This window comes from Natator depressus, chromosome 10 (assembly GCF_965152275.1).
Source record: "Natator depressus isolate rNatDep1 chromosome 10, rNatDep2.hap1, whole genome shotgun sequence".
Classification (NCBI taxonomy): domain Eukaryota; kingdom Metazoa; phylum Chordata; order Testudines; family Cheloniidae; genus Natator; species Natator depressus.
This window is the reverse complement of record NC_134243.1, coordinates 65,497,704-65,524,721: the sequence shown is the minus strand read 5'-3', so window position 1 is coordinate 65,524,721 and position 27,018 is coordinate 65,497,704. Positions and strand designations below refer to the sequence as shown.

The 27,018-nt window shown below is 41.4% G+C and overlaps 1 protein-coding gene across 2 annotated transcripts in view; it reads right to left on the bottom strand.

Annotated features, from left to right (window-relative positions):
* The window catches only part of PDE8A (phosphodiesterase 8A), a 195,453-nt gene that overhangs the window by 48,064 nt on the left and 120,371 nt on the right, over positions 1 to 27,018 (bottom strand). Inside the window, exons 2-4 of one of the 2 annotated variants that reach the window (XM_074966412.1) lie at positions 8,076 to 8,132; positions 3,446 to 3,636; positions 2,032 to 2,088 (exon numbers count right to left, since the gene is read on the bottom strand). In XM_074966412.1, coding sequence (XP_074822513.1) covers positions 2,032 to 2,088; positions 3,446 to 3,636; positions 8,076 to 8,132 — 305 coding nt within the window. The remainder of the gene's footprint in view (positions 1 to 2,031; positions 2,089 to 3,445; positions 3,637 to 8,075; positions 8,133 to 27,018) is intronic. The other variant, XM_074966413.1, reaches the window with a different exon arrangement.

The window sequence follows — 27,018 nt, the reverse complement described above, 5'->3', positions numbered from 1 at the left end:
GGTGATCTGCAGCTTGGGAAGGCATATCCACGCTTGCTTTCATCTAGCTAGCATGGCTAAAAATAGCAGTGAAGACGCGGCAGCACAGGCTTCAGCGTGGTCTGTATAAGCCTGCCCCGCACCCTGGATATGTATTTGCATTGCTAGCCTGTGCAAGGGTCCATGCTGCTGCATCATCCCTGCTAGTTTTAGCTGGGCTTCCTAGATTAAACCTTGCACAGGTACATAGGCGCCGACTCCATGCATGCTCCGGGGCTGGAGCACCCATGGGGAAAAAATTAGTGGGTGCTCTGCACCCACCGGCACCCAAGCTCCCCTCCCCACCCTGCCCCACCTCACCTCCTCCTCCGCCACCTCCTCCCCTGAGCGCTCCGCATCCCCGCTCCTCCGCCTACCTCCCAGCGCTTGCTGCCGCCAAACAGCTGTAGCAAGCCCCAGGAGGGGCGGGGGAGGAGCAGGACAGAGGCGGGGCTGGGGTGGGGATTTGGGGAAGGAGTCGGAATAGGGGCAGGGAGGGGTCGGAGTTGGGGCGGGGACTTTGGGGAAGGGGTTAGAATGGGGGTGGGAGGAGCCGGGGCAGGGGTGGAGTCGGGGTGGGGCCAGCGGCAGAGAGGGGTCGAGCACCCACCAGCACCAGTAGAAGTTGGCACCTGTGCATGGGTATGCCCACCCGAGTGCAGCCACACCTCCTACTGCATTGTAGACATACCCCCAGGGCAATGCAAATTTATTTCTTAGCTTTTTACACCAGGCTGGGACACTGAGTGGTCTGAAAGGCTAGAGAGCTCAAGTTAATGAGATCTTCTCTTGAAGAGCATTTATCCTTATCACAGCATTCACAGTGTGAGTTTTTTTTTTTTTTTTTAAAGAAAAAGTAACTGCAGGAAAACCTCTTGAGTAACTTCCTACCATGGCTGTGATTTAGCAAGCCAGGTTCAAATTGGTCCTACCTTAATAATGAACAGCTGGCCTGCAGTACCAAGGGTGTAACATATTTTTCTTTTTTTTTTTGGTGAAGAACAAGAAGCTCTTGAGCCGCTGTTTCCTCTCTCTCTCTCTCCCTCCCTTATTTTCTTTTTTCCCCTTTAAATTACTCTCATAAAAGCCAATCCAGCTTTAAGGGCTGCCATGGCTGTGTATGTGACCTAGTTGTCACAGTCATAAGATTTGCCAGCAGCTTCCTTTGCCGTGACCTAAAGTGCCACCTGCCAGCTTATTTTTCTTTTGGCCAATGCTTCTTTCTGCTAAGATTGTACTCCAAACACAGTGCAGCGGAATCAAACAAGAGAAAAAGAGGAGGAAGTAGTCAAGATCAAGACTGGCTAAGTGGGGGGTGATTCATTAGGCCGGGGCAGAGGCAGCCACTGGGCCTGACTTCAGCAGAAAGGTAAGGAATACTAACAGAGCTGGATCTGTAGTGGAGAGAGAAGGAGTTGGAGAGACTAGATCAGAGGGTGGGTAAAGGTGGCTGGACAACCCTCCCAGAGGCTTTCACTGAAACAGCAACAAAACTAGTTTCAGGAGAACAAGCAAGACTAGCAGGACAGGACTTCAGTACAGGCGTAATCCTGGCAAACTGGGACAAATGGTCTCCCTAGACAGCAGTGAACAAAGCATCCACTCAAAGAGGTCATGGAGAAGGGATGAGAGGTGACAGGCCTACTGGGCAGTTTAGTATCTAGGGATACTGACAGCTTCAAGGAGGGTCTTCCATGAGTTGTAAAACATTCAGCCTTGAGAAGGCTCCACAGCTTGGCACACAGTGCTATGTTTTTTGGTCAAATCATGTTCTTAAAAGCTTCAGTGATATGGGGGTGGGGAGGAGGGAATATCTCGTGCAATGCAGAAATCAAAAGGCAAGGCTACACCCCTCCTACAGCAGAGGATGGTGAACACAGTACCCAGTAGAAGTATAGTGTCACCAACACAATAAAGTGTTCTAATTTAGAGCTATTGTTCTAGTATTTGCAATGATTAGATTCACATTCATTTGATTGTTTACACTGGAAAATAAAGATATTTGCAATTTACCTTCGTACTACACCAATTATGACTGTATTTTCTGAGGCTTTAGTTGTTCTGATAGACCTTAAAATAAAGAAACAAGATCACTTAACATTTCTGTAGTTCATCTTTAATAAATCCTACAGTGTCTTTAGAAAATCCCTTTCTTAAATGCTTAATTCTAAAAAAACCAAAACCAAATCAAAACCGAGTCCCCAGCTTGTTCGGTAATTACAAAAGAAGACTATGTTTAGCAGTTTATGAGTATCAGTGGAAAAAACAACATGCAAATTGTAGATTAGTCCAGATTTTGGCCAAGCCCCGGTGAGGAAATAGCAAATATCTTCCCCTCACAAATGACATGAAACCCATATCGACACTACATTCACAATGCTCCATTCCAAAAGAAGCCATGCAGTTATGCATGTTTCAGACTTGTCCTCGATCAGTTATTGAGCATTTTACTCTGCTCAAGAATTGAGTGGTAAAAATTTAACCAGGGGAACATCAGTGCTCTCCTGCCTTCTCCTGACAGATCTTAAACTAATTCCTTTATTTTAACAAGAAGTAAAGCATTTGTCCCAGTGCCCTGACCCCACTACACTCACCCGCAGTCAGAACTCTGACCCCTGCACCCCCATCCCTATCAGATATTTAGTCTAGACATGCTCTCAGGGAGTATTTCACTAGAAAGTCAGTGAAAACAAGACACTGCTGCATTTTCAGTCCTTGAAGAGCTATGAAAGAATATTTCTCCCCCTATTCATGTGCTATAGTAGTTGGTGGGGGTTGTTTTGGAGTAAATTTGTAATACAAGACTTTTGAGAAAGATTATGTATTTCAGGCCAGATTTGCAAACACTGTAGGTGTGCAATTGTGCACACAAAATATTGCCTCATTTGCACATGTAGTTGCATGGCAAATTTCAAGAAATTGAGCATACAAACAGAGGTGCTGGAACAATTTTTATAGAGGGGGTGCAGAGAGCCATTGAATCAAACTGTAAATCCAGTATATAATGGAAATCACTTTAAGCCAAGGGGTGTGGCAGCACCGCCAGTTCCAGCACCTAGGCATATAAATGGCTAATTAAATGAATTTATGTATGGAATTACCAGATTTCTGTGTGCAAATTAGGCATGCAACTGTGGGTCTAAGTGTTTGAAACTCCAGCACTTCAGCCTCACTTTGGCAATAAAGTCTCAGCAGTTGTTTATTGCTTTGCAAATGACAAAGCAATTGTGTACACCCCTCAGGTATCATTGCTTTTTGCACCTTTCTAAATTTTTATCAAAAAGCTAATATATAAATGACAAATTTGTGGTGACAGATTCACTATAACTTTATACATTCTTCCTGCCTATAATTACATTCTGAGCTTTCCATCTATTCCTTTTTAATAAAAACACTATTTTTCAAATTCCATTGTTATGGAACTTACCTGCATAGAGCTTCTGCATCAAAATATCTGGAATGTCTATGGTCGATAATAATAATTTCATGCTGTTTATCCAGAAAACATTCGAGTGCAGATTCAGGTGTCCTGGCAATATTACACCGAAACCCAGCCTTCTCACAGGCCCAACAGAACCCGTTACTCTGGTTATCTTCTTTGGCAAACACTAAAAGTACCTGAGTCAAAGAAACAGAGTGAATCACGTTTAAAAGATCTTTAAATATACAGTACAGCTGCTATTTCTACAAGTCCTAAACCACTTTATGAAAACTTTAGTGAAGTCCATTTACAAGATTTACGTACAGTATTTAATAAGATTGTTTTTGATAGAGCCAAGGAATATTTTAATGGGAACACTATTAAAACTAGAATACAGTGTGTGTTATAAGAATAAACATATGGTTTATCATAGAAATAGTCTGTGATATGCCCTTTTACAGATATACAAGTAACTTTCATTCATTTTGCTTGCTTTGACCCCGTTCCAGCAAAGCACTTAAAATGGGTGTCATTGTAAGCATGTGAGCAGTCCCGGGCACATGCTTAAGGGCTTTGCTGGACTGGGCCTTAGTACAGGATGTCCACTTGCTAACTCTGCTGGAATCACAGACTAAATAATTTGTGGGGAAATCTGCACAGATGCTGCAGTGGCATTATGGAAAACAAGTTGTGCCTTCCATCTCAACCTGACTCCCCTAAAATATTGTGACTAGCAAGAACTATGGGAGTCCTGGTGAGCTCATGGGGTTCTGAGGTCAAGGGCGGTATTCCTGTGCATGCAGCTTGCCCCAGCTATGACTCTTAGGCAGCATCTGCCTTGCAATTCATTCCAGAGGGAGTGTGCTGTGGTTAAAATAAAAATCTGAGAGTCAGGAATTCTGGGACCTAGGGCTGGCTCGGTCACAAACTCATGCCGTAACGTTTGGCAAGGTTAGTGTCTCTGTGCTTCAGTTTCTTTTTTCTTTGAAATGGGGATAAGAATGCTTACCCACTTCATATGGGTGTGGGGAGGCTTAATTCCTTCATGTTTGTATGGTGTTCGGATAACCACGATGGAAGGTGCTATAGAAGTTGAAGAGGGCCAGATCCAAAGGTCATTAAAGTCTACAGAAAAATTGCCATTGACTGAAACAGGCTTTGCATCAGGATGACACTGTGTAGGGAGTAAAAAGAAAAGGAGTACTTGTGGCACCTTAGAGACTAACCAATTTATTTGAGCATAAGCTTTCGAAAGCTTATGCTCAAATAAATTGGTTAGTCTCTAAGGTGCCACAAGTACTCCTTTTCTTTTTGCGAATACAGACTAACATGACTGTTACTCTGAAACCTGTGTAGGGAGTGAGGAAGAGGCTTTATTTGGGCTGTTTGCAGACAGAATACGGGCCTTTAATTAATGCTGCTTTTGCAGATAATACAGTGTGTGTGTCCATTTTTGGAAAGGGGCAATAAAGTCACTTTCAGAATTTGGCTATTGTCACACAACACCAAAACTTTCAGTAATGTAATCAAACTACAGTAAGATATGTATACTCTGGTCAAACAATAATGTATAGCTTCTGTAACTCACACCACATCCTGCTGAACTTTATACTTCTGGGCTATTTTAAGAATTCCAGCGGTAGCTACACTTTGGACCCGGTTGGCAGAATGTCTATCAATAAATCTTAACAGTTACATGTAGTGCATATTTTTGTAAGAGTGAAGGACTTTGTGTTCATTTAACTCAGATTCCTTTTATAGCAACCAATAGTAGTTTATGCTAAACTCTCTGTAAAAACATGTAATAATTTGGGCTATTTTTAGAGAAGTTAATTTATAACAATCTTAAGAAAGGAAGGATCATTTTGTAGCAAAAGCACAGAACAGCAATCAGCAGATCTGGGTTGTATTCCTGGCTCTGCCATAGATTTGAAGTCGTTTAACCTCTCTATACCTCAGTATCCCTATCTGTAAAATGGGGATGATAATATTTAGCTACCTCCCCTGGGTATTATGAGGCTTGATTTATTGAACCATTACTAGATGGAAATGGTAGAATTGTCAACAATAATGCAGAAAAGATGGACGTGTGCAAGAAATATTTCTGCCCTCGTTTGGGGCAAAAGCAGGATGACGTATTCAGTCATATGATGATGAAATACTCTCCAGTCCAACTGTAACTAGAGAGGGTGTTAAACAGCAGCTACTGAACATTAGACATTTTAAAATCTGCACGTCCAGTTAACTTGCATCCAAGCGTTTTAAAAGAGATGGCTGAAGAGCTCTCTGGACCATTAATGCAGATTTGCAACAAGTCTTGGAACAGTGAGGAAGTTGCAGGGGACTGGAAGAAAGCTAACGTAGTGCCAATATTTAAAAGAGATCAATGGGACAACCTGGGCAGTAGTTCTGTCAGCGTGACATTGATCCTGCGCAAAATAATAGGACAGCTGATATAGGATTTGATCAATAAAGAATTAAAGGAGTGTAATATAATTATTGCCTATTAGCATGAGTTTGTGGAAAACAGATCATGTCAAACTAACTTGATATCTTTTTTTGGTGAGATTATTAATTGGATTGATAAAGGTAATAGTGTTGATGTAATATATTTCGATTTCTGTAAAGCACTTGACTTCATACCACACAGCATTTTAATTAAGAAACTAGGAAGATACAAAATCAACATGACACATATTAAATTAATTAAAAACTAGCTAACTGATAGGTCTCAAAATATTATCGGAAATGAAGAATCATTATCAAGAGTATGTATTTCTAGTGGGATCTCAAAGGAAGCACTTTTTGGCCCCACACGCTAACATATCTATCAATGACTCTGGAAGAAACTAGAACATCATTACTGATAAAAATGGCAGATATACAAAGATTGAGGGAGTGGTGAATAATAAAGAGGACAGGTCACTGATACTGATCGATCTGGATCACTTTGTAAGAGGGATACAAGCAAACACTATGTGTTTTAATAAAGCTAAATGTACATGTATACATCTAAGAACTAAGAATGCAGGTAATACTTACAGGATGGGGGACTCTATCCTGGAAAATGGTGACCCACAAGTCTTTTTCAGACTCATGATGGCTTGACGGCTAATCAGTTGAACATGAGCTCCCATTGCAATGCCGTGGCCAAAACAGCGATTGTGATCCATTGGATGTATAACAACAGGGGAATATTGACTAGTAGAGAGGTTATATTACCTCTGTATTTGGCGCTGATGTGACCAGTACGGGAATAATGTGTCCAGTTCTGGAATCATAGTTCAAGAAATACTGGAGAGTTTTAGAGAAGAGCCATGGCAATGATTAAAGGATGGAAGAACATGACATCCAAGATACGGTTATGGGGAACTTGATCAAAGTCTATAAGTACCTATGCAGGAAACAGAAATCTGATAATGGAGGGCTCTTCACTCTAGAAGATAAAACTATAACAGGATCCAATGGCTGTAAATTGAAGCTAAACAAATTCAACCTTGAAACAAGGTGTAAAGTTTTAAAATGAGGGTAATTAACCAAGGCTGTGGTGGATTGCCCATCACTGGAAATTTTTCAGTCAAGATTGGATTTTTTTTTTCTAAAAGAGATGATCTCATTCAAAGAGTAATTAATACAGGGAAGTCCTATAAGAGTCCTGGGTTATGCAAGAGGTCAGATTAGATGATCACAATGGTCCTTTCTGGCCTTATGAGCTATGAATGAATCTGTGCAGCAAGAGAGGTAGTGGACTCCAGGATGACACTAGGTTATAGGCTTGAGTTACAAGGAGAATTGTGGTGTTGTCAATGGTGACAGAGAAACTAGGGAGTAGGAAGGACTTGAGAAGATGAGTTCAGCCTTTGCCATATTATTAAGTATAAACTGATACCATCTGAATGGATAATATTACTTAGAGATGGGGTGTAGAGGGAGAAGATGAGTGGAGCATTGATGGACCCCTATGGGATACCCATGGAAAGGGTGAGGGGGTGAAGAGGTGGATTCACCAAGAGAAGTACTGATGGAACAATCAGAGCAGTAGGAGGAGAACCAAGGGAGGATGGAGTTGCACAAGCTGAGAGAGGATGAGGCATCAGGAAGGAGGCTATGCTCAGCAGTGTTAAGTGCAGTCGAAAGCTCAAAGAGGATGAAGGATGGGGCAGAGGGTCTGAGATTTGTCCATTTGGATTATTAAAGAGCAACCTTGTTCAGAGCAGTTTCAGTAGAGTGAAGTGTAGTGGTTGAGAACCAGATTGGACTGGAATACAGGTGGAAGTGGAGAACAGAAACGAGGAGAAATAGTTGTAGATATCATGTTCAGTAAGTTGAGAGATGCCGGGGAGAAGGGAGAGAGGCTGGAAATAGGGTGGGGATTTATTTTAGGATGGGAAAACTTACAGAGTGCTGTATCTGTTAGATAACATGCTCGTTGCCTGGCATGCCAAAATGCCCTGGGGAAGGGTTGTGCACACAAAATGGATCCAGTCACAAACATTACCCTGCTGAAAATTTGGTCTTTGGTTTGAAGTGTGAAATATTTATTTGAACATCAATGTGCATACTGTAAATTACAGGACAAATGCAGTGTGATGATCATGAAACTTCACCTTAGTTTCAGTATTTCCTAAAGTGTTACCTGAAGTTGATCTTGGTGGAGTCTCATAGGGCCAAACTGCACATCTGTCACTGCTGCCTACAAAAAAGAAGAGAATTTTTTAACACGTACCTGCTCATGGAGGAAGGAAAATCAGCTCTCTAAAAGAAGAGCTCTCTTATTTACCACTGGGTCACAAATATATTGCTATCATTATCAGCCCATCTGTCTATAAGGGTTTTGTGTTGCTTTTAGAAATTCCTATTCAATGTACCAACAACAGGGTTACAAATCAATGAGCAGGTTACAGTCACTTTCTTATTGTCATTTGAAACATAAAGCTGTATATTAGTCTTGTGAGTATGCTAGACAGCTCATTAATTTTCTGTACTCTCAGTATCACTTAAGCTGTTCCACAACACAGGCAAATGTTTAGAAAGAGCTTTCTTTTAAAAATGTAAATAAGCATTTAATTCACAAAAGAAAAGTAAAAGTATGTAACTGGTGATGGGGTGTCCACCCCACACAGGACTGGAAGGGGTTCAGAAGACCAGGCAGGCTAATTAACTGCACAGACTGCACCTGGAGGGAGAGCTAGAGGGCAGGGAACTGATAGAAAGCAGGCTCAGCTGGGCAGGAACAGGCAGGGCCTATAAAGCCAGGAAGCTGGCAACAGACAAGGGCTGCTGAGAAAGAGCAATCACTCTTTGGGTAGAGGGAAGAAGGTTTGGAGTGAGTACACCCAGAGAGCGTGGGGGGAAATGAGTGGTAGGAAGCAGTCCAGGGAAGGAGCAATGAGGGCTGGGAGAATAGAGCCCAGAACTGCTGGGTTGAGGCAGTGAATGGGAATACTGCATAGGGCTGCTGAAGGAAAGACTTTGATATATCCCAGTAAGGGGAAAAAATGCTGAGCGACCTGCCCAGAGGGCTGAGTCATGAAGAGGACGCTGTGCTTCCTGGGACAAGAGAGGAGCTGCAGACCTGAGAGAGAGAGAGTGTGACTGTGTACGACCATGGCGATGGGCATCGACCTCATGAGCTAATCCCCAGAGCACCCAGGAGGAGGTGCCAGACTAGTGGTGAGTGGTGTGGCCCATCACACTCTGCTTTAGAAACATTATCAGTAATGGATTTCACTACAAAATGAGGAGAGCTTGAAAGCTGTACAAATAAACATGCACACTTCATTTCCCAGAGTATGCTCTGATGCATTACTTCCCAAGGCCATGCTGGTGGAGACCATGAGAGCCTTCAGAAACTGAAGGCTGCAGAACTCTGAGATAAGTATTTAAAGGCATGTATGTTTAAAATTCACTTCTGCTCTGAAAAGTGATTGTAAAATGCCACTGCGGTGTGCTATGTACACTGTGTGTCAGTGATTTCCATATTGAGTGTGCGTGGATTACACAAGAAAAGAGTATTTTTCTAAGTGCCAGTTTAGCTTGGGATCCGAGAGTCAAGCTAGGATCTTTCCTTCTCTTGCATCATTACAAGTAATGATGATCAGGTGTGTCTGCTGCTCTTACTAGCTCTACCTACTAACTGTCTTTGATACTATAGACTATTAGGCATTATTGCCTGAAGACGGGAACAGGAGTAAATGGAATGGCTCTTAAGTGGCTTTGGGCTAGATTTTCAAAGGTATTTAGGTGCCTAAAGATGTACATAGGTGCCTAGTGGGATTTTCAGATGTGCTTATGCACCTATCTGCATCTTGAAGGGCCAAAATACCTTTAAAAATCTGGCCTTTTGTATTTTTGGTCTCTGAGAGTGCATCTACACACCAAAACATAGCAGCAGCAAGTCTCAGAGCCGGGGTGAACTGACTTGGGCTCTCACTGAGGGACTAAAAACAGCAGTGTAGATGTTTGGGCTCAGGCTGGAGCCTGGTCTGCAAGACCCATCCTCTCCCCCTCCCGCAGTTTCAGAGCCTGGTCTCCAGCCTGAGCCCAAGAGTCTACACAGCCATTTTTAGCTCTGCAGTGCAAGTCCAAGTCAGTTCACCCAGGCTCTGAGACTTACTGTCGCACGGTTGTTCTTGGGGTTTTTTTGGCTGTTGATGATGTACCCTGAGAGAGAGAACACAAACAATTAATAAAGAATTCTCTTGACGTAAAAGGGGAACTAAAATCCAGCTGGTTCTTGCTTAGCTGCCGGGCAAACTGGGGTAAAAAAGCAGAAGAAACTTATTTTTGGCAATGTAGTAAACAAAGAGGACTTGGGATCATATACACCCGAGGAACAGATCTGTTGAGTACAGAGGTGGCATTTTTACATTGTTTTTTCAGAGTAAAACCGCACTTTAAGATCAGATTTAATCCTTTGCAGTCTAGAATTTTTCCAATAAGTAATTTTAAAGAACCATCATTACATCCCATATACCACATAAAAACGTTTTAAAATTACATGCTCTTTTCTCTCTCTGACCTTATTGCTCCATTGCATAGCCTGTAAGGCTCTTCATGTGAGCTTTTATTTATCAATTTGGAAATCACCAATATAAATGTAAATGAGAGAGAAATATGAGGCGAGGAAAATGCCAGTGCAACACCAGAGAAAACAATACAGGAACAGTTAAAGCCCCACTTTAATAACGAAGGCATAAACAGTGACTGTAAAATCGACATAGAGGGTTCCAGATTTACTTTCTCAATAACTTCCAGATCAGATTTATTCACTTTAAACACTTCCGAAAGGTGATTCTTCTCAATGCAAACACTGAAAATTCTTCCTGGGATGTGAAGAATCAAGCTGCTTTGTTCTGCTTCTCACCTCATCACCACGTAACGATTTTACACTAAGAAATTAGCTGGTACTATAGTTGTTAATGCATGAGGCAGATGCAAATCCATCTTTCTCTGCCATCGTTTTATTGGCTTTGTGGTGCTAACAGCCGTAACAACTTGTTTTTAATCAGTAAACTCAGCAGAAATGCCTGGAGGACATACAGGGAGAATATCTATAGAGGAAGAGTTGCCATATTTACAGTCACTTTTCTGAGCATAACCACACTTTACATTACATTTTGAAAGATTTATTTTTGTGCATTCAGGCTGCCAGCAGAAAGTGTTTTTCAATTTTAACTAACAATGGCTTTGAGCTGTAAGGTTCAGACCAGAGCTGAACTTTCCCAAAGTTTACAGGTATTTAGAACCCGTGCCAAGTCTAATATTAAACAGTAAGATACAATTACTGCTGCCAGCTATTGCTTTCATTTGCTCCTTTCTTCTATAAGTTTGAGTGAATTTAATGCTCATAGAAGCATTAAAAGACCAACAGTCTGATCCTGCACAGAATCAGGCACACTCAACTTCCGTTGACTTCTGTGGGGGTTAAAGAAGCCCAGCATCTCTCAGGAGGTGCTCTGCACTTAGCAGGATTGGGTCCTAATAGCAATGGTTGGAGCCCGGCACAGTCAGAACTGTGTTGGCAGGCTCTGTGCAGTTTTCCCCATACAGATCTCCCAATCCATCACCTCAATTTCGCCTGAAACTCCTGATTATTTCAGGCCAGAACTTCCCTTAAGTAGACACTATCAACCACGATCAGTTATGTCCTGTTTCACCGTAGTTTTGAAATGGGCATGCATGGAACGAATTCCTGTTCACTCTGCTCAAACAGTCTCATGAGACTATGGGACTAGTCACTACAATAAGCCAAGCAGGAGTTGTCCAACAAGGAGTTAGCTGAGTCTACAAAATATCTTTTTTGCCAAACTGATGTTTAAGCTCCACTTACAGACACCACCTGCATGTGATAAACTATCTTGTTACATGTTAACTTTCTGTCCCAGGTGGAAGAAAAATCCTCTTCTGCATCTCAGCTGGAAAATTTTGGTGCAGCCTGGTTAATTCTTAATCTGGTTGAAATCTGTTCAAATAACTTGATTAATCATTTCAGTTCATTAGAACCAGTGGGAGTCTTTCAATCAACTTTAGTGGGAACTAGACTGAGGGCTCTGTGCCTTACAAAGCACTATGCTTGCTATGGAGGGTTTGCAAAATCTGGACCCTAAATTGCTATGTCACTGAAATTGCTGGTAAAATAATTCAGAAATAAGTGAATGTTCGGTAAACACACAACTGAAATAAGCTTAAAACAGACTGGCCCAAACAACTGTGACTGCTCTGATTAAAGTACAACCAACTAGATGGTGACCTGATGTAACCTATTAAAACATTTCAGATTTCTTCTTACTATGAGTCCTCCTTCACAACTCTGCCAGAGCAGAATCTACAGGGAAGACCTACTCATGTTTTTTCATTCCTACAGAGAGAAAACCCTTATATGAACTTGCTCATGGAATACTTCTTGTAAAGAACAAAGAGCAGAAATGGCAGGGTCACTCTATGTGCTAGTTATGGTGATATACTACTTGGTTAGAATGTAGGACACATCAAAAGTGCCTACATGCCGTAGGGTTCCTACTTACCAGATTTCTCATATCTTGGCTGAGTCTAAAATACCTCTGTTGCCATTCCTAATTGGAGGGCAGAGCTAACCCTCAAAAGAGGCAGAGTCAGCTGGAATAAAAGCCTTTGGCTATTAACTACCGAACAGTATTCACGTTAGAGATGCAACTATATTACTTCTGCAGGCTGATTTTTTTAAAATATTTCCTGAAGTTTTTGTGTGATGCTTTAATCCAGGCCCCTGGCTTGCCCAACGTATCCATGGCCTTCAGAGGCATGCTGCCTCTGCTACAGACCAACCTGTTCAGGAGAGGGAGTATTGGAGCAGCGGAGTAGTAGGGAGAAAAAGTGCTCATAAAAATGAATCCGCCACAATCTGCAACTACTCTTATCACTTCCTTTCAGACTCTCCACCAACAACTGGCTGCACAGCCAATGGAAGTTACTTTTTTCCCCCACACAGTCCCTGTGGACCACATAGGCCCACCAGTAATCTCTCCTCCCTACTCATCTCTGCAGGAGTCTCCAGACTGCTGCTGATCTCCCTCCTCCTCAGAGGTCACAGCTTTCATGAGGACACATGGGAAGCCGCAGGGTTTGGTACTAGATGATTACCATTATTGAGAATTTTGCAGTCTACTTACTTTAATAAAGAAGTGAGACACACTTGCTCGATATTATCAACCGTGCAGCCACTTTTATTAAATGGACTACATATGGGCAGTGCTTACAGGGAACCTAGGGTTTAGGATTCAGCCAATAATAAGGATATTTCTGATAACAGTTTAGCACTAAGTAACGGTCGGTTCATCTAAGCTTTACTACAAGTCTCAAGCCTAACGTCTGTTCCCATTAAAATGTCTGATAGTGATACAATAATGAGTGGTATTTTAGTACTAAACCATAATATATTAATTGTATAATATGCCCAACTAACAAGTAGTCTTTCCTAAATACAGCACTATGACAAATTAGAATCATAGAATAACAGTTGGAAGGGACCTCTGGAGGCCATCTAGTCCAACCCCCTGCCCAGAGCAGGACCAATCCCAACTAAATCATCCCAGCCAGGGCTTTGTCAAGCCTGACCTTAAAAACTTCTAAGGAAGGGGATTCCACGACCTCCCTAAGTAATGCATTCCAGTGTTTCATCACCCTCCTAGTGAAAAAGTTTTTCCTAATATCCAACCTAAATCTCCCCCACTGCAACTTGAGACCATTACTCCTTGTCCTGTCATCTGCTATCACTGAGAACAGTCTAGATCCATCCTCTTTGGATCCACCTTTCAGGTAGTTAAAAGCAGCTATCAAATCCCCCCTCATTCTTCTCTTCCATAGACTAAACCATCCCAGTTCCCTCAGCCTCTCCTCAAGTCATGTGTTCCAGACCCCTAATCATTTTTATTGCCCTTTGCTGGACTCTCTCCAATTTCTCCACATCCTTCTTGTAGTGTGGGGCCCAAAACTGGACACAGTTATCCAGATGAGGCCTCACCAGTGTCGAATAGAGGGGAACAATCACGTCCCTTGATCTGCTGGCAATGCCCCTACTTATACACCCCAAAATGCCATTGGCCTTCTTGGCAACAAGGGCACACTGACTCATATCCAGCTTCTTGTCCACTGTCACCCCCAGGTCCTTCTCTGCAGAACTGCTGCCTAGCCATTCGGTCCCTAGTCTGTAGCGGTGCATTGGATTCTTCCGTCCTAAGTGCAGGACTCTGCACTTGTCCTTGTTGAACCTCATCAGATTTCTTTTGGCCCAATCCTCCAATTTGTCTAGGTCCCTCTGTATCCTATCCCTACCCTCCAGCGTATCTACCACTCCTCCCAGTTTAGTGTCATCCACAAACTTGCTGAGGGTGCAATCCACACCATCCTCCATATCATTAATGAAGAAATTGAACAAAACAGGCCCCAGGACCGACCCTTGGGGCACTCCGCTAGATACCGGCTGCCAACTAGACATGGAGCCATTGATCACTACCCGTTGAGCCCGACAATCTAGCCAACTTTCTACCCACCTTGTAGTGCATCCATCCAGCCCATACCTCTTTAACTTGCTGACAAGAATACTGTGGGAGACCATGTCAAAAGCTTTGCTAAAGTCAAGGAATAACACGTCCACTGCTTTCCCTTCATCTACAGAACCCGTTATCTCATCATAGAAGGCAATTAGATTAGTCAGGCATGACTTTCCCTCGGTGAATCCATGCTGACTGTTCCTGATCACTTTCCTCTGGTCTAAGTGCTTCAGAATTGATTCCTTGAGGACATGCTCCATGATTTTTCCAGGGACTGAGGTGAGGCTGACTGGCCTGTAGTTCCCAGGATCCTCCTTCCATTTTTTAAAGATTGGCACTACATTAGCCTTTTTCCAGTCTTCCAGGACTTCCCCCGATCGCCATGAGTTTTCAAAGATAATGGCCAATGGCTCTGCAATCACATCCGCCAACTCCTTTAGCACTCTCAGATGCAATGCATCCGGCTCCATGGACTTGTGCTCGTCCAGCTTTTCTAAATAGTCCCGAACCACTTCTTCTTTCACAGAGGGCTGGCCACCTCCTCCATGCTGTGCTGCCCATGCAGCAGTCTGGGAGCTGACCTTCTTCGTGAAGACAGAGGCAAAGAAAGCATTGAGTACATTAGCTTTTTCCACATCCTCTGTCACTAGGTTGCCTCCCTCATTCAGTAAGGGGCCCACACTTTCCTTGGCTTTCTTCTTATTGCCAACATACCTGAAGAAACCCTTCTTGTTACACTTAACATCCCTCGCTAGCTGCAACTCCAGGTGTGATTTAGCCTTCCTGATTTCATTCCTACATGCCCGAGCAATATTTATATACTCATCCCTGGTCATTTGTCCAATCTTCCACTTCTTGTAAACCTCTTTTTTGTGTTTAAGATCAGCAAGGATTTCACTGTTAAGCCAAGCTGGTCGCCTGCCATATTTACTATTCTTTCTACACATCGGAACGGTTTGTCCCTGTAACCTCAATAAGGATTCTTTAAAATACAGCCAGCTCTCCTGGACTCCTTTCCCCCTCATGTTATTCTCCCAGGGGATCTTGCCCATCAGTTCCCTGAGGGAGTCAGTCTGCTTTTCTGAAGTCCAGGGTCCGTATTCTGCTGCTTTCCTTTCTTCCTTGTTCCAATTGTTCCAATGCTTAAAAGCAAGTATGTTCTGAATATAAGTACTGCATCATGCATGTGGTGTTTTACCAGACTTGCTCTAGCAAAATTGAAATATAGTTTATTAAAGGAGCACAATAGGCTATACTACCTCATACACAAACATAGCAATGCTGTGAGTAAATTTACCAAACTGGATGTACAGGGTTACTAGTGGAGAGTTTTAAAATGTATCCAAAATGACTGTGTATTAAGTCAGTGGGCTTGCAATATCAGAACTTATTCATCACTTCTAACATTTCTTCTTTATAGTCTTAATAGTCTATTGCCAGCAATATTAATCATTTTACTGATATTTTAAAATTGTATAAATATATTTTAATTTGAAATATACTCTTGAATATTGCCTCTGTGTATATGTACATTATTAATCATCACAAATAAGAACTGACTAATTTCATCTAAATTTATACATACTCAATCCCTAAATTAAGATGTAAGCATATGGGCCAGTTCAAATGTTCCAAACTTGGTTTTTCGATTTAAAAACCTGGATTAATTTTACATGAACTCTTTACACTTTTTTAAAACCGGCTTTAGTAAGCTTAAATATACCCATCCCATCAAGCAAAAGCCCAAGTGAACAGACAGACTTCAGGTCACACCCTGACAGTCAACTGATCCAGGATCTATCAAATCAAGAGGGTGAAATGAATTCCAAAGACGAGAGCTGTCCCCACAAAAATCTCAGCCAACACTTTCAACATCATGGGTCTGTTCACATGAGTAGCCCTCCTGGATCTCAACTGACAAGACAGTATATTAGGGAGCTCTTGAGACAGCTAAGATCCATACTACATAGGACACCAGTATATGGATTTTACCTGCAAGTGGAAAAGGCGTTATACTGCCTGTGGCTAACACCTCCAGGCAAGCAGTTCTCCATGGTCAATACCAGCTGTAGCTTCTGACTACTGGATTTTAATCCATTTTTTTCCTATATAACATTTCCTTCTCACCTTCTGAAACCTACGTACACTGGTCGTATCCTGAACTCTGCACATTTACACATTCCTTGCAAAATCCCCATTGAACTTGAATGTGTAGGGACTTTAAGATTTGTCCTATTTTCTGTACTCATTCTAAGTATTTATTTTAACATCAATATTGTGCATTGTAGTACATGATATCTTTTTAATATAACAATACAAAATATTAGTAAAAGCTGCACACCAACTCTGGCGGAGTTGATGTTCTCAAACACTATCATTAGTGCTTAACAACATAAAAGGAGCCTTACAATACATTGGCTGAATTCTGCAGTGTAAATCCAGAATAACTTCATGGACTAAAATGAAATCACTCTAGAGTACAGTGTAAATCTAGATTTACACTTCTGTAAAAATGAGGTCAGAATCTGGCCCCCATGCACATATTCTCTTTGTTATTTTGAGGCAACAGTATTCATAAGAGAGAACAAAAAGGGAACAAAAAGTCCCAGGTTGTTTTACCTTAGCTCAACAGATTCAAGGACCAAGATAAGAAGAACCCTGGGAGTTGAGATGACTGCTGTCAGTTATTCTTAATAGAATTCCAGAGACGCAGCCCTGAGAGGCAATTAGTTTACAGAAAACTTCTGTTCAATGTAGATCAAGTGTGTTAATTTCAGCACTTAATTTAACTTTCTTACATGTATCTTTCACAAGACCTAGACAAATGATAAAGAATCTCAAATATTCATACTGTATATTTTTGAGCCAATACAATTTGCTTTGATAAAATCTAGAATTTACATTAGCTTGGTCAGTTCCCTATCTAGTCTATGTTGGCGCTGCTCCATCAAAAGAACAATGACAATTAAAACCAGCTGAATATCTGAGGATCAGCTGAGGATCTGGTCCAATGTCTTTTCACTTTAATATACCATATATTTTTAAATCATTCTTAAATTAACATTCTGATACTACTGTTTAGCAACATAAAAGACAATGTAGGCAGGGTGATGCATGAGCCAACTGAATAATATGGGCCTAGATGAGGAGTTATTCCCAATTAACTATTCCTGATTAACTGTGTGTGTGGACGTTCAGCGTGGATTAAACTAATTTGGAATAAGGCACTCTTATTCCAGAGTAAGAGTGTCCACACATGGAGTTAATCAGGAATAGTTAATCCACTTTAAAATAATACATACCTTATTCCAGATTAATTTTCATGTGTAGACAAGCCCTTGATTTAATTTTCACTACTGTTCACTTACTCCATTTTAAAAATGTTATGTACAATTCACAGACCCTTTTAGTTTTGTATAGATGAAGAGGGCCAAAGTCTGGCCTCAGATCAACACACTAGTACATCATTAACAGTAAGTGATATGGCAAACAGAAACAAAGCTTTGTTTCATGTCCCAAGAGGGAATACTGAGTGGGAGTCATGTGCATGGATATGAGGCAAGAATTTGGCCCTAAATGATTTAAGAAGCCTATTTAACAGATATTTATTAATAAATTGTGGACAGGCCAATTGAAAGGCTTTAGTAAGTCAATGCTTGTACATCATGTTCCATATGTAAAGCATTTTATGCATTCTAACTGTTATAAGTTTTCTGTTTTGTTTTTAAATATTCTGTGACTGATTCCAGGTTGCACTACTCCAGTTTAACACCAGTGTCACTCCAATGAGATCAGCAGTGTTACAGTAGCCCAAAGCTGGAGTCATGCAATGGTAAATCAGGGTCTTGTACACTTCTTGTACACTTTTGGGAAACTGAGAATGCTGAATTTGTTCCTTATAGATTTCCTCCGTGTGGATTCAGGAACTTTCTCTTTACAGCATTGTAAGCTTGGAGCTAATAGAAATGAATCATTCCATTTTTGTCAGGAAAAGTTAATTATGCTATCCAAACTGACTTATTATTTGTAATGTGATAGCACTTAGGGCCCCAGTCATGGATCAATGGCCCGTTTTGCTAGGTGCTGACCAGACACGCTTCATAAAGACAGTCAAAGTTTATTATTTAAAGGTAAGAATTGTTTCACAAAGCAGGCTAGAAGGTTTCTAGAAAGCCAATTACTTGTAAAGTTGTGCAGCAGAATACTTCATAAAATAAAACGCAACAATAGAACACTTAGCACCTCTACAGCACTCTTTATCCATAGATGTCACAGATGATATTTATGTGTCTATACACAGCATCACCAAAATGTTTCTATTGTAACTAGGTATTTGTCCTGTAGCAAGGTGACTAGGTCTCTTTCATGCTAATGTTCCCCATGGATGGAATACTTATTCATAATGTACAAGCCAGAAAAAATCATCCATTCATAAATCTAAGTGAAAATCTGACAGGCACTTGTCTGATCAACTGCACCTCCCTTTCCACCACAAGCCTTTATTTGAGAGGTTATTCAAATGGAAACCCCACCTTTGAGTTATTATTCACCTTAGCCATATTCTTAAACTCCACAGAAAGTCTGAGAAGATAGTTGCTGTATCACTGTGCTTTCAAACTCTAAGGGCTACACTGTGCTTTTAGTCTCAGCCTTGCCCAAGGGGTTGGTGCATAGAATGCCCTGGGGAAGCACAGTTCCCTCCCTGTTAGTCTTTAAGGTGCCATCAGACTCCTAGTTCCCTCCCGGTTTCCCCCTTGGAATGGTGCTGCTGACCTATACCACAAATTATGACACCCCCTGCACTGACTCAGCTCAGGAGTCTAGTAAGTTGAGGGCGTGCAGCCATGGACCTGCTCCTTTCCACATTTCTGCCCCAGTGACGGTTAAGCAGGCACACAGCACTGCTTACTCCTGTGCTCCAGGACCCAAGATCCAGGTAGCCCACACAACACTGGTGGGAATTCTGACTCTCCCTTACTATATGTGGGCATGTAGCCAAAGCCACAGGGTAGCCCTAAGGAATAACATTGATTTTTCTCTCTATATAACAGCAAGGATGTTGAGCAGCGAATAGCATGCTCGCAAAAAGCAGCGTTCAAATCAAATGTTGGATATGCTTCAACATCTGCCCAACCTGGAAGCCCTTTACTGGTCTGTATACAACACTCCACTAAACATTAGCACTTTGAATTTAAAGCAAGAGAAACATGAAACACAAGCTAGACCACACTTCTAGAGATCTGACCATCTTTTGGGCTGCCTTCTTAGGCAAGTTAACATTGTTGCATTTAAAGTAGAAACAGGCCTGACATGCAACATTCAGATCTGGATCTGAACAACCCAAAAGTTTGGGGTCTTAATTCAGGATCCCACTGAGAAGTAAGTTTGTGTGTGTGTGAGAGAGACACACACACACAGGGGTGTGAACTTTGTACATTCTGGATCCCTGGAATTCTTAGTACACTGTGGCCACATATTTCTATGTGGTCAGGCCACGCTGAAAAGCATTTGGAGTTATATCCTGCACTAAAGAGAGAAACAGCAGCTCAATGATCTGGCTTGTATTTTAGAAGAAAATTTAAAACCCTATAATAATGGTTTTCTATACATAGGCTGCAGAAATAGCTGTCACTATCAATGCAAAAACAGCCTTAAGGACACTTTTAGCTCTACAGAGTTCTGCAAAGTCAAGTACACTTCAGGGTATAACTTCTGAAGAAATATCTTTGAAGACTCTAGAAAGCTGTAAGGGCAACATGAACAAACAATGCACACTACATAGAAATTATTTTAAATGAGAAGGACATTTATGGGAAGGAGTGCCTGCCCCTTATTTAGATCACATTGACAGAATGCCAGCTAGGAATGCGCTAGATTAGTTCTTTTATAATCGTGCTCATCTCCATAGCGTCTAGGCATCTTTGGTGGATAGGGGCTGCTTGCAGGAGCAAATCATAGTTGTTGACCGTTATCATGAGGTCATCTTTTACGAGCTGCATACCAGTGTCTCGCTGGAAAACCTGCCTAGCTCTCTGAGAACTCTGTTCTTATTTTCCTGGAACTCAGAGCCCTTCTCTTTTTTTTTTTTTCTTTGCATGCTGGACCAAGAGCTCTCCAGCTGTCTGAGTGTCACATCATGCTTCAGAGGCAGCTGGATAACGGTGTGTGGCTAGAAATTCCCATAGGCATCTAAGGCCTACTTCCTTCGCTCTTTTTTCCTCCTCATCTGACAAGGCTAGAGCTGCTCAAGGCTCCCACTCGGTGAAGACACACAACTGAGCTCTGGAAGCTAGCAAACCCCTTATATATGGAGGATGACATCACTAAAAAGTTTCAAAATACTGTCCTTCTGTCTCCATCTACTGGCGAGGAGGAACTATACCCAACTATCTGGACAGGGATAGACTGAAGAGAGATTAGTGTTTAGTTTTGGCTAGTGATGAACCAAGAAACCTTTAAATATAGGGTATTAAATATAGGGTAAACATATTAAAGATGTTTGGGACCATGGCATTCTGAACAGTGGAGAATAAATCCAGTGAGAGCTTTCTCAACTTTTGTCTAACTGAAACAGTACTTTTCATTCACCTTCCACTGCCTTAGGTGTATTAATTTTACAGGCAGATTGAGAACTGCCCTTTCCTTCTTCTTTTGCAGACCCTCAGTACAAACAGTACATTCTTTTGGCCCTGAGGAAAAGTCTTGCTGCTTGCATTTTAACAGTTGCACTGCACTACACTCTGGGAGATTTAAATATGTCACAGTAGTTCTATTGTTTAATAGTATTAAAACTGTTTATCCTCTTGTAATTCTGCAGATGCCTAAAGATCCTGGAGTACAACAAGCTCTAATTTGTTTCAGATCCACCTACTATATTTCTTTCTACTGGGGACCACTTGCTAGCTCTGTTTTGAGGGTGATCACAGAGTTGCCAGGATACAAAAGGCCTCTGCTACCATCCTGGTGAGTTTTAAGGTATTCATTTATTAATTTTTATATGCATTTCTATGGTATTCACTGTCATAGCACTTGTACTTGAATGGGCTTCACTGACTACAAAAGACATTTTCAAGTCTGAGGGAAATTTACAGTTATTTTTCTATGCCAGGTATACTTTTCATGCCTTAATGCATCAATAGTGCAATAATCACAAATGAACCAGGAAAAAGAAAGAGAGATAGACATAGCTCCTACGCAGAAATAGCAAATACTGGTCAAAGCTGACTGTGAGTCAGCCAGGCTCTTTTGCTGTTTTTTAGTTTGTCCTAAACTAGGAAGCTTTTCTTATTTAAGGAACAAACCTGATTCCCAAGGTGCTGAGTACCCATTGAAGTAAATGGGTACTTGGCATATCTGAAAAGCAGGTAAACAGTACATTACAAAAAAAACATAGGTATGTCCATATATAGAAAAAACAGGTCCAACACAAACTGCCCCAGGTGGGGGACTATTGGGGCCAGAGCTCTTGTGGGGCTTGCGGGCCTCTGAGCAGATGGCACTGGTGGCCAGGGGATCTGTACACCCCTGACAATACTTCATGGGGAATCACCATGAGGAAATCTTTGAAAATTTCTTCATAAAAAGTCACCTCCTAGGCTTTGACTGTGGGAGGACACAATCCGGGCCAATGTCTAAACCTGAATGTTTTCTACATGATGGTATATGGCACCATAAGGCCACAGCTTTGGGAACAGAATTCATTTTCTGACCAATTGGTAAAGGCCTGCTGCAAACTGTGATTGCTAATAGCCAGGCAGGTGGCTTGCTGAGATCGCTGGTCCTGACTGGCTGAGAACAGCACAAAACCTATGATTATTGTTACCTCCCTCGCTGGCTCACTTGTTTTCTCACCCACCTATATCTTGACTTTTAAACTGTAAGCTCCTTAGGGCAGGGATTGTCAGCTGTGCACATAAAGCACCTAACCAAACAGAGCCCAGATCTCCTTGGCCTCTAGGTACTATCACAATACAAATGTTAAATAGCGATGATAAACACTTAAAAACTCAGTATTTTTGTTTAATTAAACCCTACCTTTTCTGTCCTAAGCACAACGTATAATTGCTTATTTACTTTGGAAAATAAAGAATACTTTAAAGAGTAGATTTATTATCCTCTAGAACTACGACTTTTTAAAGAAGCATATAATAAGTTGAGAATTATTTGTACTTCTGAGTTGTCCTTTCATTCAAAAATAGGCAGATCTTTCCTGTTTGCAGCAGTGTTGTTCTACCACAGGCAAATCCAGATGGGGCATTGTTGTTAGAAAGAAGATAGACAGGGATCTCTTCTTCCCTTGAATGGCTAGAAGCTCATTCTCTAACCAGGGGAAAGAGGTCAGATTTTTAAAGGTATTTAGGCATTGCCACACTCAACATGGCAATACCTAACTGATGTAGCAGTCTACATCAGTTCAGCATTACAATGTTGAGCACAGCAATGCCTAAATACCTTTAAAAATCTGTGTCTGAGTTACTAGCTTCACCTTATGCAGATGCTTGTTCATTTCTGTGGACTACAGGGGAGTTTGAAACAGGACACTGGTCTTGTACTCAAGTCTGATACAGTAGCACACAATGCCTCTGCCAGCTCACAGGGCTGGTTAAATATTACACTCTGAATAAATGGGATCAAAACCTTCAGTAAATATAATGATACCATTTTCAGTTATGTCAATCCTCCTGCACTTTAAGTGAAGGTTCACTATAATTAGAATTGCAATCAGCATAGTTCAATACATTAAAGCAACTTGTGATTTTCCTTCTACTGCTCTTATAAACAGAATTTTACTCTATTCGAGTTTGTCGCAGGCATGCTCTACTTTTAAACTAAAAAACCCTTTGCTGAAGAAATGCTTTAGCTATGTAGCTTTTGACTCTTAACTAGTTTATGTACATTCTGTATACAAGAGATGTTCCGGTACAAAAAAATTGCTGGCTCCGCAGAAGAAGTGGCTATTCATGTAAGATGATGCATTATGCAGCATGTTTCTTTCTAATAAACAGAAATTCCTACCTGGCCAATACATTACCATCCTCCTGGTGAGCCTCACAGAAGGACTTGTATCTATAACAACTCAGCTCTCAGCAGACTTAGTTTCCCTCTAGACCTCTTCTTCTACTAAACAAGTCATCAGCAACTTAAAACACTACATCCTGGTACTCCGAAAAACAAGTTCAGCTAATAAGATTGAACAGTACCAAATAAACATCAGTAAAGATTATGGGTGAAATACTGGCACCATTGATTAGTAGCAAAACTTCCAATGACTGCAATAGGACCAGGATTTCCCCTATACGTGTTACTGCTGTGTTTTCGTGGTAAATACATGCAATAAGTGTATAAATAATATAGATATGCTGAACGCTACTGATATAACTTATCAGCTACACCATTATATAACATCACATTGAGGCATGAAGGAAAGAGGTCAATTTTCCAGCCTGAATAATTTGGAGGTATCTCTACCGACGAGATGCTTATATAACCACCCATTATACTTTCAGGACTGCCTCTAGTGTGGGGCCAGAACCTTCACAAAGACTCTTGGTGCAGGTGGGAAGATCCCATTCAAAAATGTTAAAGGAAATAAAATAAAACAAGAGGGTGCAGAAACCTGCCACAGGCCCTGCACATGAAGAAGTGTAGAGCATCTTCACTGGGATGAACCGATTGTATGGATTACTGAATTTAGAGATTTTTAGTTGCATCCATGTAAACTGCACAGGCATACAGGTGCGCAAAATATCTAGCATGTGTTTGTGTGCAGGGTAGCCAGGTAAATGCAGGATCCGTTTGTGTAATTTACACAGCTACGTTTGAAATGGTTCCTTCAGGTACTTTATCAGCTTTTCCAAGCTGTGAGTCCACCTGAACCATCCAGAGGTTCTTTTCAAAACAAACTGGCTGGGTTAAATCCTACACACTGTTCATTTTTATAAAATGGGCCTTTTCTTTTCTGTCCCCGTGGGAGGGCCGTAATATTTGTACTTGTCGTTGCCTAGACTAAACTTGTGCAGCAAGGCAGCTTTTTAAAGTTATTACTACCTACTGCTTTCAGCACAATCTTCCACGGCATGCATCCGATGAAGTGAGCTGTAGCTCACGAAAGCCTATGCTCAGATAAATGTGTTAGTCTCTAAGGTGCCACAAATCCGCCTGTTCTTTTTGCGGATACAGACTAACAGGGCTGCTACTCTGAAACCAGCACAATTTTGTCAATCTTGTCCATAAGATCATTTGCCTGAAAATGACTAATTTGTAGGGCTAGCTGAGAAACAAGAATTCTGTTCTATGAAAAAGTTCAAGGTTTTGGAATTTGTTTTCATTCCACATCAGGATGAAAGTGAGACCTTTTGAATTTTTTTTTGCAACAAAACAAGAAAGAGAAAGCTATTTGCCCCAGAATAACCAACGGCCCAGTGCTTAGGGCACTCACCTGGGAGGTGGAACCACGTTCATTTCTTTACTCTGCCTGATTCAGAGTGGGGAATACAACCCTCATCCCAAGTGAGTGACCTAAACAACTGGCCATTCTGAGTTCAAGCTCTCTCTCTGACCAGAAACTGCCTCCTGGACCTGAGAAACCTTCCCTACTAAAGTTTAGTCAAAACCAATGTGTCTGTGAAAAGTTTCAGTTTTGACAAATCAGCATTTTCTGACTAAAACTATAACATTTTGACAAATTCATGACCACTTTTACTAAATTTGCAAAGTTGGGTCTTATGCTGTTTTTACATAATAGGAGACTTTGGAAGCAAGCTCCTGTGCTCATGCAATAGCTAAAAAACCTGAAGAACTCACACACTGCAGAGTTCACACTGCAGATTTAACAAAGTGCCAGGAAAAGTCTATGCAATTCTGTCATGTCCTAAAGAACTCCATACTACCATGTAGCCTAACAATGAAGATTTAATTAGCACAAATAATGGTAAATGAGGAGAAGAAGCCATTAGAGAGAGAGAGAGAGAGAGGCTTCAGCACACAGAGTATCATAAAATGGTGCTAACATAACACATACAATGCATGTCTAGCTTCGGCGACAGGAGGCCACTGCCCAGCAACCATCTCCTTTGAGGCACATATTCTGATAAGATGGAAGAACTTTGAATCAGTTGTGAGACAATCCAAAATATTTTTCCAAACTGATCATTACTGTCTCACTTTGCTGATTTTTTTCAAAGTCAGGATGCAGTGGGTCTAAGAATACTGCTGGCAGTGGGAAAGAATGACACCAAAGTATGAGAATAAACAAGAGAAAATAGACTTTAAAGTCCCGTCTGGTGACACCATTAACAAGTTCACAGGCACCATTTCCTCCTTCCTCCCCTGCACCAAGTGTTTCTTCCCAGACAGTGATCCAGACTGCTGATAGCTTTGGAAGGGAGCTTTTACCAGAAATTTTAGCAGGAAACGTTTCACTGTAAGCCTCAGTGTCTTCCCTTGGGCAAGACAGAAGTTATATCTGCCCAACTGAACATAGGAGACTCAAAGCAGCTCACATCTGCCTGCAACAAAAGGAGAAACTTTCAGATCTCTCTCTAGCAATGCTGAGTAAGGTAACAGCTGTACTGATTTCTGTCTTTTAAAGCAATGGTATATTACAGCAATGTGTAGAGCACGTCCAGCAATTCTGTTCCCAAAATATCCAGGCTATTGGAGTTCTCTTGGGTAATGAAGAATTAGACCTGATTTCACATACTGCTGTTATAACCATACAGCTAAGGGTAGTCTACAATTCCTCCTTACCTGTAAAGGGTTAAGAAGCTCAAATAACCTGGCTGGCACCTGACCAAAACGACCAATGGGGAAAGAAGATACTTTCAAATCTTGGGGTGAGGTTTTGTTGTGTGTGTTCTCTTGGGAAGCAGAGAAGCATCAGGTCAGAAAACTTCTTCTCCTATAAACCATCCTAAAAGTCTCTCATATTACAAAAATTGTAAGTAAAAGCCAGGCAAGGTGTGTTAGATTATCTTTTGTTCTGCTTGTGAATTTTTTCTCTGCTGGAGGGAGGTTTATTCCTGGTTTTTGTAATTCTGAAACTAAGCCTAGAGGAAGTTCTGCTGTGTTTTTGAATCTTTTGTTACCCTGTAAAGTTATTTTCCATCCTGAGTTTACAGAGGTGATTTTTACCTTTTTTTTTTTTTTTTTAAATTATTAAATAAAATCCTTCTTTTAAGAACCTGGCTGATTTCTCTATTGTCCTAAGACCCAGGGGTTTGGGTATGTGATCACTTTGTAACCCATTGGTTAGGATATTATTCTCAAGCCTCCCCAGGAAAGGGGGTGTAAAGGCTTGGGGGGAAATTTTGGGGGAATAGGAACTCCAAGTGGTCCTTTCCCTGATTCTTTGTTAAATCACTTGGTGGTGGCAGCGTACCCTCCAAGGGCAAAGAATTTGTGCCTTGGGGAAGTTTTAACCTAACCTGCTAGAAATAAGCTTAGGGGGGTCTTTCATGCGGGTCCCCACATCTGTACCCTAGAGTTCAGAGTGGGGAGGGAACCCTGACAACTGCAAAACCTAATGTGACATTTCTTCAGCTGGATATA